This window comes from Salarias fasciatus, chromosome 17, assembly GCF_902148845.1.
Source record: "Salarias fasciatus chromosome 17, fSalaFa1.1, whole genome shotgun sequence".
NCBI classification, from domain to species: Eukaryota; Metazoa; Chordata; class Actinopteri; order Blenniiformes; family Blenniidae; genus Salarias; species Salarias fasciatus.
In genome coordinates, this window is record NC_043761.1 from 10574512 (window position 1) to 10586227 (window position 11716).

The 11716-nt window shown below is 46.4% G+C and overlaps 1 protein-coding gene across 1 annotated transcript; it reads right to left on the minus strand.

Annotated features, from left to right (window-relative positions):
* Positions 1-5600: 5600 nt before the first annotated feature.
* Positions 5601-11216, minus strand: gxylt1b (glucoside xylosyltransferase 1b). The gene is made up of 7 exons (XM_030113453.1): positions 10939-11216; positions 9870-10080; positions 9539-9670; positions 9204-9455; positions 8894-9017; positions 8640-8812; positions 5601-6930 (listed from the first exon to the last, which is right to left on the minus strand). Exons 1-7 carry the CDS (start codon positions 11139-11141, stop codon positions 6769-6771), a joined length of 1257 nt encoding a protein of 418 aa, XP_029969313.1. The 5' UTR covers positions 11142-11216; the 3' UTR covers positions 5601-6768.
* Between the last annotated feature and the right edge of the window lie 500 nt (positions 11217-11716).

Here is an 11716-nt window from a genome sequence, read left to right on the forward strand (position 1 = left end):
GTGTTACAGATCATTTTTCTCAATATCATCGATAAAATGTATGAAATATTTAGCAAAGCATCTGGTAGAGTAAATATTGAGCGTTTTCCAATTGTCTCAAGACAAGATACATAACTGTCAAACTAACAGTGCCTCCATATTGACTTTACATTTCAGTCCTCACACTGCTGTCAGACAGCGCAAATCTATCCTCAAGCTGGAAAATTATGATTTTTTTTTTTCCTAATGATATCCGTTCTCTGTTCGCTTCCTTCGTTAGGATGCCTTGTTAGTCCCGTGCGACGCTATCAGTGATTGATCACGACCATCAGCCTCATATCCTGCCTGGCATCCTCCGCCCGGAACATCGGGAGCGCTAAGCCTGATAAACACCGCTGATAAAGTCTGAATGCGTTTGATTACAGCAGCTTGGAGCTCTGCCAAGACGCCTCGCCATTAGTCGAGTTATGCGCTTTACTCATCGACGTCATTTAGGAAACTACAAAGCAAGTCGCCGACTGAACGGGTCTGACGGCAAATCACTTCCATGCATCGCTGCTTTTACCTGGGGAAATGATAGCGCCGGAAACAGATTGAGAGACAGAGCCGGAACAATTATAGTCTCCACTTAGTCACATCGCTAAATTAGGATATTTGTTATTTGGTGTGTGTGTGTGTGTGCGTGTGTGTGTGTGTGTGTGTGTTCTACTCTCTAATGGGAACACTCACACTTTAACCTGTCCGTCGGAAAACATGACGGGGAAGTAAAAAAGGGGGCTTTAATTAACGGAATAGTTCTGTATTGTCATGGGAACAAATGGAATAAAGTGTTACTGATGTGTTTTGCCACCTTGAGAGGTTTGAGAATTACACGGCGTGAAACACTCCGCTCGCACACTCCGCTCACACACTCCGCCATGCTTTCACCGTTTGCTTTGCCTTAACGGAGCTTTTGAGGCTTTACACGTGTGTCCGGGCAGATCAATAGGCGCTCACTATAAAATGGACCCAGGCGTAAATTAACACACCAGGGAGCTGCCAGAAGACGACACAGACGCAGGAATCGCCACGGTGTAATTTGGACAGATACACACCTCTGCTGCCTCCGTGAACAACAAGTAGCTGGAGGTGCGGCTGCTGCAGTGTTTCTTTATTTAACAGATTCCCCAGAGTGAGGAGTAAACAAAGTCATGTTTAACTTAAGGAGGGATTTGCTTCCTAACTCTTCAGTTGCTTCCAGCACAACAAAATCCAAATTCAAACCCTGATCTTGGAGAGAAACATATCCCATATCACTTTATGAGATAATACCATTAGAAAAAATACCACAAAGGCTTTTAACTGTACTCGTTTTTTATGTACCAGAGAGTTTTTCCCTTTGAGAAAAATAAAAAAAGGGAGAAATCAGATGATAAAATGCGACATATTTGACTCCATGTTTCTAACTTGATGCTCTGCCGCTGACATTACCAAAATAAACCAGCAGAGTCACACATCAAAAGCAATTAAAGCAACGGGAAACAGCAGGGCTTCGCCTGACATTCAGCAGCAGCTCTGCCATCTCTGGTGGAAAAACGCCAGCCGTACATCCAGGCTGGCTTCTCTGCGATCTGATAATTGGTTGTGAACCGATAAATAATAAAACTAAAGGAGAGTTAAAGATGCTCTGCTCAATATTTCAAAATGATACTGATGAAACGAGGCCTAATTTATGTTTGGAGACGCTTTCACCTCTCATCTGACGGGAGGTGATGGACATCTTCAAATCTTCAGAGAAATCAAGTTTCCTTTATATTATGATTAAAATGGATTAGGAGTTTACTTACAGCAACGTGAATACTGTTTGAATGTAAATTCTATTTTCAACTCAGATTTAATGCTTTAAATTATCACTTTGCTTGTCTCCTGGCTAACTGTTGCAGCCCCCCCCCCCCCTCCCTCTGGTTCACTCCGTAGTGAGGTTTAAAATGCTAACAGAGTGTTAATTTTGTGGCAAACGTGTTGCTCGTAGACGGCGGCGGTACGCGAGCTATTACGCCCCGCAGGCGAAATCTCTCCGCTCGGCTCTCCCAGCATGCCGTTCGCCTCCTTTCACAGGCATTAAGCGTATACCATTCACACACTTGTGATTAAAAATAGGCTCATATCGAGGTGGTAAACATGAAGTCAAATAAAATTGCACCCTAAACTTCCTCTGTTGCTGAATATGATTATATTAGGCATCTTCGACACACACAATGGAATGTTTTGGATAAAAATGGGTGTGTGCACAAAAACAGCGTATGCACGGACTGAGCTGGGACACGCGGAGTGTGTCGCTGATTCACGCACACACAACCGCATGCACGCAGACAATAGCCTGCAACTCCCCTCCAGCCTGGCAGGTAATTGCTGTCTATGGGGGGACAGGTGCTTCGACAATGGAGCGCCAGCGTCCAGGCAGGCTCCATTCACCGCCACTGTAATTACCTAATTGAAAAGCTCACAGGGGGAAAGCAAGGGAGTGTGTTTGTGTGTGTGTGTGTGTGTGTGTGTGTGTGTGTGTGAGCGAGTGTATGTGAAGAGCGGGGTAAAAAGAGGAGAAAGGAAAAGATAAGTGCGGAGCTTTTGGAGTATAATAAAGCTACACACACACACACACGTGGTGGCACATATGACTACACTTCCATAGATTTCCCAAATATTCACACGACCACACACACACACACACACACACGAGCATGAGGTGTTTCCTGAATCAGATCACTCTGGGGGTAAATATTGTGGAGCTGTGATTGTGGAGGAGAGCGAAGGAGGGAGCAGTAATGGGAAATCTATTGTTGCGCGATGAGGATGCAGCGGGGAGAAGAGGAGGAGGGTCAGGCTGCGGCGAGATATAAAAGCGGCGGGGTCACTCTCATTTCTGATGTCGGCCTCTCCATCTCAGCACGCCCTCTTGCTTTCTACTCTGGGCCTCAAGTTCCGTATGGGGCGTGCAGACGGGGGACGGAAGATGAGGTCTGTGTGTGTGTGAGTGAAGTGTGCGCATGCATTTCGGATATGAGAGCACATTGTGCAACGTGTGCATATGAATGTGCATCGTGATGGTTGCATTCACTCCAGGAAATACATCGGAAATGTGTGTGTGTGTGTGTGTGTGTGTGTGTGTGTGTGTGTGTGTGTGTGTGTGTGTGTGTGTGTGTGTGTGTGTGTGTGAGATGCGGTCATTTACATATGAAGACTGTAAAGTGAATCTGCAGCTGGAGCCAATCAGAGTCCATGATATGTTGAAATTGAGTGCATATATACTGGATAATTCAACTATTTTGGTCTCAAAGCTGAATTTTAAGGAAAAAATATCAGTGTTCATTTAAATCGACACACTACTGTATACGTGCTTCATTTAGGACATTGATACCAGCTCAAAGAAAACCATTTTCCAAAATATCAGACTAGTTTTCCTGCACCCTGTGGAGCGTCGCGCCGCTGTGTATTTTCAACCATGGTGCTCTCTGTCTATATTTAGCAAATCGAGCTCCTCAGAAAACACTCCCAACCTCCTCTGAGCATCCAATTTCATTCAGCAAACAGGATCTCATCTGCCTCGTGTACTTGAAGAGACAATAGCGTCCCGTCATCGTCCTTGGATGTGTTCACCTCTCGGTGTCGGCCTTGTTCCGACTCGTGTGTGTCTGAAAACAAAGAGGAGAGGCTTCCTCAAGGCTGGCCAGAACCGGCACGCACTGAGAGCAGAACTACTGAAAAAAAAAAAAAAAAAAACCACTTTGTTTTGGTTTCGTTGAACTGTGGAAAGAGCGGAGAAAGTAAAGAGTTAGCGGGTGAGGAGGAAGGCCTGCGTGGCAGACGGCCTGATCTTTGGGGGGAGAATCCTGAGCGACAGCGGCAGGATTTCTGGGAGAGCCGGCCAGACGCCGCTTGGCTCGGCTCTGTGGCGTTTTCTGCGCCGAGCCCGACAAACAAAACACGGTAAATAAGCTGTGAGGTAAATAAACCAATCTGCTGAAAAGACCCGTCACTCTCCCCCCCGTCTGCCCGCGAATCGCCGAGGCAGATTCCGTGTCGGTGTGAGCAGAAGATGTCATATTCTATCTCGCCGGGCATCAAACGAGTAAATAAGACGCGCGGAACATGACATTCTGGTGGCGGCGAACATTTGAGCTCGCCGCCGGTGATGTGTAGACCCCATTACGGCATGTAAATGACCCCCCGCTGGGCCGTCCAGGGCCGAGTGCGACATGCATGCTCCAATGTACGGAGCACAAGCTCCACACAGTATCACATCGTCAGTGTATGTGCGTATGTGTGTGTGTGTGTGTGTGTGTGTGTGTGTGTGTTTACAGCCTGTATCTGTTCAAACGTGCATTATGTATGTCGGACCTCGGCTGTCAGAATCCGACGGAGACGCTCTTGTCTTTCTTGTCGGAAAGTCACACGAGAGACGATCGCTTCAAAAGACAAGCTGGTGAGAAATGACAACAGAGACTCAGCGAGCTCATGTTGGAATATTTATTTACTTTCTATAGAGTCAAAAAAGAAGTGGTTTTTATTTTTGTTTTAAGATTCGGAACGTGTACAATTGTTTTACTTTATTTTTGACTCATTTTGAGGAATGATGAATCTGTTCAGAGTTTATTTCAACAGTGTCTGCTTTCGGTTTTCTGTTCTCGGTTCTCGTTAGATGAGAATGTTTCGACGTCCAGCTCTGTTTTCAGGTAAGAACTGTCCAAGAGACGCCGCTCTGAAGCCCAGAGTGCTCTAATGGCTGCTCCGGCTGTGGCAGCCCGGCTCGTTTCTTTCATCGTGAATGTACTCCATCAGGTTTTTCTCTGTGTTTTTTATCCACTCATCTCTCTGCTTCAATATTTTGTCCTGCGACAATAGCAGAAAAAGAAAGAAAAAAAAAGATCAACCTTAGTGGGCTTTCTCTTTCTGTCCATGACAAACACACACACACACACACACAGTCGTACATTTAATCATTCTGCAATGTTTCCGCTCATCTTCCACTCAACCCACTCCAAATGCTGGAGGTCACGTTATCTATTTTAAATAGTTCCTCTCACAAAAGAAATAAAAATCTGTTATTTATTACGATATAAAACATGAGGAAAATGAAACCTTGGAGGACGGACAATATTGAATTTTTCAACACGCTGGTCAATTGAAGCCTTTGTCTCCCGTCTCCCTGGGGACCGTTACGTGTTGCATTTGAGCACACAGCTCAATAAAGCTAATTGATAAGCTCTCATTCAGATATATGGTGATGAATTAAGGATATTTCTGGTGCGATGAATCAAACCACCTTCCGGAGTCGTTTATGGATACGTGTCTGCCTGATCTGATGGGAATAAGCATAAACTGATTCTCACATGGAGGCACCTCCAGGCCTGATTATTGGTCCATCACCTGCACTTTATGAGCGCCTGGGAGCCGAGGCAGGAGCGCTGCAGCACCTCAGGTAGCCCGCTCATAGATTATTGGCAAGTCCATTGATCGGTCGGAGGCAGCGTTAGAAACATGTCGTCAATCTGACTCAAGTTAGATCTTTAGGGCCAGAAACACCCTGCTTTGTTGGCCAAAAAACAGAAGAAACAGGAGACGTTTGATTCATTTATGTTGGAATAAAATAGCAAAGACTGTCAAGGACAGTGTGATCATTTCAATTTTAACCCCATAAAATTACTTTGTTTAATAAAACTCACTATTTGATTTTACTTTTCACTCATGAAAAATAAATTTACCTCATCTATTTCCAAAAGAAATGTGGGAAAACAGTGTCCTCTAGTGGTTGGAATATAAACATTTGTTCAACAGTTTCTATTAACAGAAAGTCTTTAATGCAAAAAACAAAACATAATGAGTCACAAAATTTGGATTCAAACTCTTAAAGTCCAAAATACATTCAGAGGTGCAAAAACATAAAAAAACGAAATAAAGAACTTTGGCATCAGGAGGAAATTCGTAGCTTATTCGCATATTTAACAGCACGCTAGTCAGTGACTGTATCCAGCAAAAGAACACATTCTTTAAAAGCAAGTACATAAGTTCATCTTTTCAGAACAAAATCTATTAAAAAAGTAAAATTAAAAGCATTTTACGGTAAATGAAAGGCAACTATGTGAAGCCAATCACAGTCATAAAAAAAAACAAAAAACAAACCCGCCTGTAACAACATGTCAGTCTGTATGTTTTAATACAGATAAAAATCTTTTTACACTGAGAAAAGTGGTGCTGTGCATAACTCAGAACTGGAGCCTGAGAAAAGCCGTTCGTCCAGTTCTGCCTCTCAAGGTTCAGCGGATTCTCCAATATGGAAAGTCGAGAGCTTCTCTTCCAAACCGTCGCACAGTTTCACTCGGTGACCCGAAAAAAACAAAGCGATCACATGGAAGACACTTAAAAAATATTCATCTGTCAGTAAAACAGAAAAGCAATTCAGCAGATGAGTTCAGTCTTTAGCTGGGGAGGCGACTGGCCGCCGCTCCACTTGATTTCGGGGATTTACGTCACACTTTTACCCAAAGCAATTTACAAGTGGAGAACAGTTATTAGTCTCAGTCTGAGACAAACCCAGATGTCTTGAAGAGCTTCGAGCAGCTGTTCTGCTAAATACCCTCAAAGTCCTCGCCGTCTGCGGTCTGAACGTGGTTTCTACCCAGAAGCAGCGTGTTGTTCCAAACTGGACCCCGGGCGTTTCGTCCACATCAATCCCGGAGACCGGCGCTTCCATTTCTTCCTTAAGCCTGTAAAAACGAGGCTCCGTTCCGCCGTCGTCCTCCGGTTTTCCTGTCACCGTCCGCGAGAAGCCTTCCGGCTGATGTGCGTCACGCTGCGCGCCAGCCTCTTGGTGAGGAGTGTGTGCGATTTGCCACAGTAGGTGTGTGTCGTCTGCGAGAGCTGCGCCTCTAAGGGGTCCAGCAGGGAGGTCAGCGGGTCGGCGCCGAATGCGTACTGCAACGACAAAACAAGACGGCGCTGAGGTTTGCGGAAAGTCTAAACATTAATCAAGCTTTTTGATGATGAAGATCCTCTTTGGAAGAAAAATGTTTATCGTATATGAGATGAAGGAGACTTGTGATTTCACGCTTGGCTTCTTCAAAAAGCTAGAAATATGCCTTGCGGTAGCCGGCAGGACGGCGGAGTGGGCTGAAATCCCAAATTGTCGTCCCAAACCCCCCCGAGGGCGATTCGCCGGCTCCCCGCTGAACTCAGGTGGGACTCGGGGCTCTGATTGGTCAGCGGGGGGGCGACACATAAAGCGGGGAGTGGGCTTTCCGCTATAGGCTCACCGGCCGGTGATAACCGGGGATTACAGAAGAAAATTTCATGTCTTCCCAATAATGAAGGAGCATTTACAACGCTCCGAGGAAATCAAAGGGGAATTACCATTTCCTTTTTTTTTTTTTTTTTTTTTTTCCACGCCGGCTCATTTGCTTGCAGTGGGGTCCCTGATATTGGGTCACAAAGAGAATGGCAGTTTTACGAGCGCGTACTTATACGCGCCCGCCGCTCATAAACTTGCATTTACAGTTTGTGTATTGATTTTGTGTGGCTGATGGGGCACTGCTGCTGCACAGACTCCCAACTCCAAAACGCAGCGCCGGCTGTAAAACTTAACGGCCGCTTGCCGCGCGGCGGCAGCGGCGGCGGCGGGAGGAGGGCGGGGATGCTTTACGACGGAGGGGCCGGAGGAGACGTGGACAGGAAGCGCCGCCGCCTCCCTCTCTTCCTCGTTCCGCTCAACACGGAACGCAGTGACTTACATACATTAACCGCAGTTTATTGGGGATATTAACTGCTACAATAATGAACCCAGTTAAAAGATGGAGCTAAAACTTTAACGGCGGGCGGCTTCTCTTCGGCTCAACTGACACCAGATACGCTTGAAACCTGCATGTCCGGAGATATTAAACAACACGGGCGACAGATCCATACTCCCGGATCCTCCTGGCAATCACAAATCCATAAACGTATTGGAAGAAAAAAAAAAAGTGCTGTGTCCTCGTACGGAGCCGCTTCTGCCAGCACATACAGTCCAGCTGCACGTGTCTTCTGGCACGATTGATCCGGCCCGACAAAGCCAAAGTCTTAACTGCAGGCGATGGATGAGGTATGGATAAGCCATCAGCCTGATCTACGTTCAATAGGAAAGCAATGAGAGTCGCAGCCGTGATGGCTTCATTAAGTAAATGCCACTTGTGTCGTCAATATCATTACGCCGCTGGTGAGCAGCCCATAAACGTCCTCGTGGGGGGAATTAGCTTTCGCTCCAACCTTCTGCCGGAGATTTGTGCCCCGCAACGCAGACAATCTGAAGTCGGAGGCACTTTTACTGTTTGGGGTCAGCCCCAATCAGCTCACCTCGCCGGGTAAAGGAAGAGGGCAGCAGCTGTGTCGCAGGGTTCACCGGCGGCTATAAAAGGCCCGGCTGCACTAAATTACACCCTCGACGCTTTGAGGGAGGGCTCGGTGAGCCTTTTGAAAACTTTGAAGCACCCGGGAGACTTTAAACATTCAGCCAAGGAAGATCTGAAAATTTCAGAGCAGTAAAAAAAAACTATACTTTCATACAAAGTGTTTCATTGCAGCTGATTTTTGTGGTGTAATCAGCTGTAGCTCAGTTCACGGACCCTCGATATGCAACAATCACCCACACTGACCTTCTTAATGGCCTCGTAAACGGCTCGGAAAGCCGGCTGCTTGTAGTCGTGGTAAACTCCTCTGTTGCCGTGCAGGATGAAGATGCCGTCCTCCTCGGCCGAGGCACAGTTGCTGCCGTAGATGCAGTGATCGGGGCGATAGTTCCACTGGCAGGGAAACTCCAGCAACGACTCTGGGCATTCAGATACAAAGCCAGTGCTATGACTGATCACTGGATATGGTAAATGGTCTTCCAGATTGTGTGGATTCTTACCGGGATTGTAGTGGAAGATGATGTTGAGGAGGTCCTGGTCTCCCCAGGTTATGTTGAGTTTGTATTTCTGGAGTAAAGGCATCAACAGCTCCTCCCAGCGCAGCGCCACCGGCGTCATGTCGTTCTGTTCATACAAACGAGTCCAGATAAATATCCAAAAAACAGCCTCTCTCTCAAATATCTTCCAATAGAGATGAAGTTATCTTCACAGGCCCGAGTGCAAATCAACTGCTGTATAAGAGCGACATCTGGTGGCCGTTAAGATAAATACAAAAAAACAGCAGAAACTCCTCCTGAAACCAGTATTCACCTTGAAGAAGGTGCTCCTCATCCTCGTCATGTTCATGAGCATGACCCCCGAGTTGACGCCGGTCCGGCCGTAGAAGGGGTGGCGGGCGAAGCGGTTGTACCAGGCGATGCGCGGCTCCTCGTGCTCCGGCGCCATGGCCGCCAGCTGGGAGGCGTTGAACTGGGACAGGAAGGCCCACAAGTGATCCACGGGCTGCAGGAAGATGATGTCTGAGTCCACGTACACGACCGAGTCCACGTCCTTTAAGATCAGCTGCAGGGACACAACAGAGACAGACGTCACTCAGAGCACTGCTGCTGATGTTGTGTTTCTTCCAATTCTTTACGGAGACTCACAGGAAGGAAGAGCCTCTGAGAAGCGCAGGGTTTGAAGAGCTTCTTCCATTCAGCGGCGTTCTCGCTGGGAAAGCTGATGGAGTAGACCGTGTAGTTGAATCTGGAGCGGATGAAACCGGGCCATGACTCCAGCTGGAAAACACACAACATTCCGTGCTTTTTTTGTGTTTTTTATCTTTTTTATGGCTTTATATGTGTGAGTGTGAACAGAAAAGTTATTTTTTAAAGAAAGGCAAGAAATATGTAGTGCATGAAATGACAATAAAGAAAATTATGTTGGGATTTAAAAAACTGCAGCATCCACGGCCCTTTGTTTTTTTTTTCCACTCACAGCTTCCATGAAGCTCGCATGGAGTTGATCTTCAGCAAAAATGTGCACGTAAAGGCGCTTGATGCTGAAGAGCACGGCCGACTTGATCATGGTGACGGTCTCGTCCAGCCTCTCGCCGCAGGCCACCACGGCCAGGTGCATCGCCGGCTCAGGGCGCCGCCGACTGCTGGAGCCCGGTGCGTCCACCTGGCCCCGCTGACGCATGATGTACCTGCAGGAAACGACAGTCACAGAAAATCAAACACCATGTTTACGATTTAACTGATAGATGACAAAAGTCAAACCTAAAAATCTGCTTTTGCTGTGGTAGTGCAATCAGAAAAACACAAAAAGCTGTCTCTTCCTTTGGAATTTACAACTACCATTTCCAAAAATAGTTGGTAAATAGATGAAATATCTAAGCTTCTGTCACAGGGGAGTTAAACGCAACACCGGTGGGCCAAAATCAGCCTGCAAGAGGCTTCAATCTGGCCCTCCATCCCACCAACCAAATGTAAAAGTTTAAAAGAAAAGATTTTTTAAAAACAAATTCCTTAAGAGCAGCAGACAACACAACTCTGCTGAGATATTCGTAATGCTGCTATGAAAGAAAGTTCACTTATTGTGAGGAAACTCGGCTCAAAGCCATGCTGTCAGGGTGAGTTGGTAAAAACATGCACAATAGAACAGCTACAAAGGAATGATTTTAGGACATTTCACTGCATTCTGCATCAGAAAGTATCATCAAATCATCATATAAAATGTAATATAAAAATATAAAAATAAATGAATTAATGGACAAAGATATACTACTGATGGTAGTAATCTGTAACGCGTTACTTCCACCATTCAAATCCGAGTGAGATGAAGCTCAGAGCTGTGAGACTGCTGGAAAGTTTCACATCAATAAATAAAAAGCAACGGCCAAACAGATGATGGGATTCCATCGCATTCCGATACATCCCAGCTGATCGATACAGCAGCGGGACGCCTCCGTCCCCTCCGCCTCCCTGCTGCTACCGTTTAAATAAACAACCAAAACACATCAGTTCTCCCTTCATCTCAGGATAAACTGATTTTCCCGTCGCACCTGTGGTACCAGTGCGGGTTTCGGGGCCCAGCCTGGTCCGCGGCCCCTCGCCCGGCTCCGGGCGCTCCGGGTGGGAAGAAGCCCCGCTTCGCTCCGGGCCCTCCGGGCGACACGTCCGAGTAGAAGAGCTTACTGTAGACGAAGAGGCCCGAGCACACGGCGAACACCGCGCACAGCATCAGTGCACGAATGTACCGCCGCATCGTGGAGTTCGGAACTCGCAGCTAAAGTCATGACACAGGAGCTGCTGTTTGTTTGCAGCCGGGCCGCCAAGCCGCGCGCCGCGGCGCCGCACTTCCGGTGCGCGTCTTCACAATAAAAGCTCGTGCTGGATGGAGCGCAACGTGTGCGAGCAGCGCCCTCTGGTGGCGGAGCGGTATACTGCAGGTTTTCAGCTCTTTCGCAGATTCTGAGGAACATTTCTCCTCATATGCATGTTTTTGGATTGTGAAATTAAACTGGACGCCTGGAGGAAAGGAGAACATGCAAAATCCATTCATATTTGAATCCACACCCTTGCAAAAAAATCATTAAAAATTAAAAACAATTGTTATGTACGATGCTACATGCTGTCACTATTAACAATACAAACTCTTTTAAAGAGATAAACTTTGTATTACTATGAACTCCTATATAATATGGCGTGTATAGTAAAAAAAATGATCATTTCAACCTATACATTGCGTTTCTTCTGCTGTTCTTTGCATGGAATCAGAAAGCATTTAACCTGACTTGTTTCTGACATATTTGCAAGAATATAAGACAATAATTTTGAGAT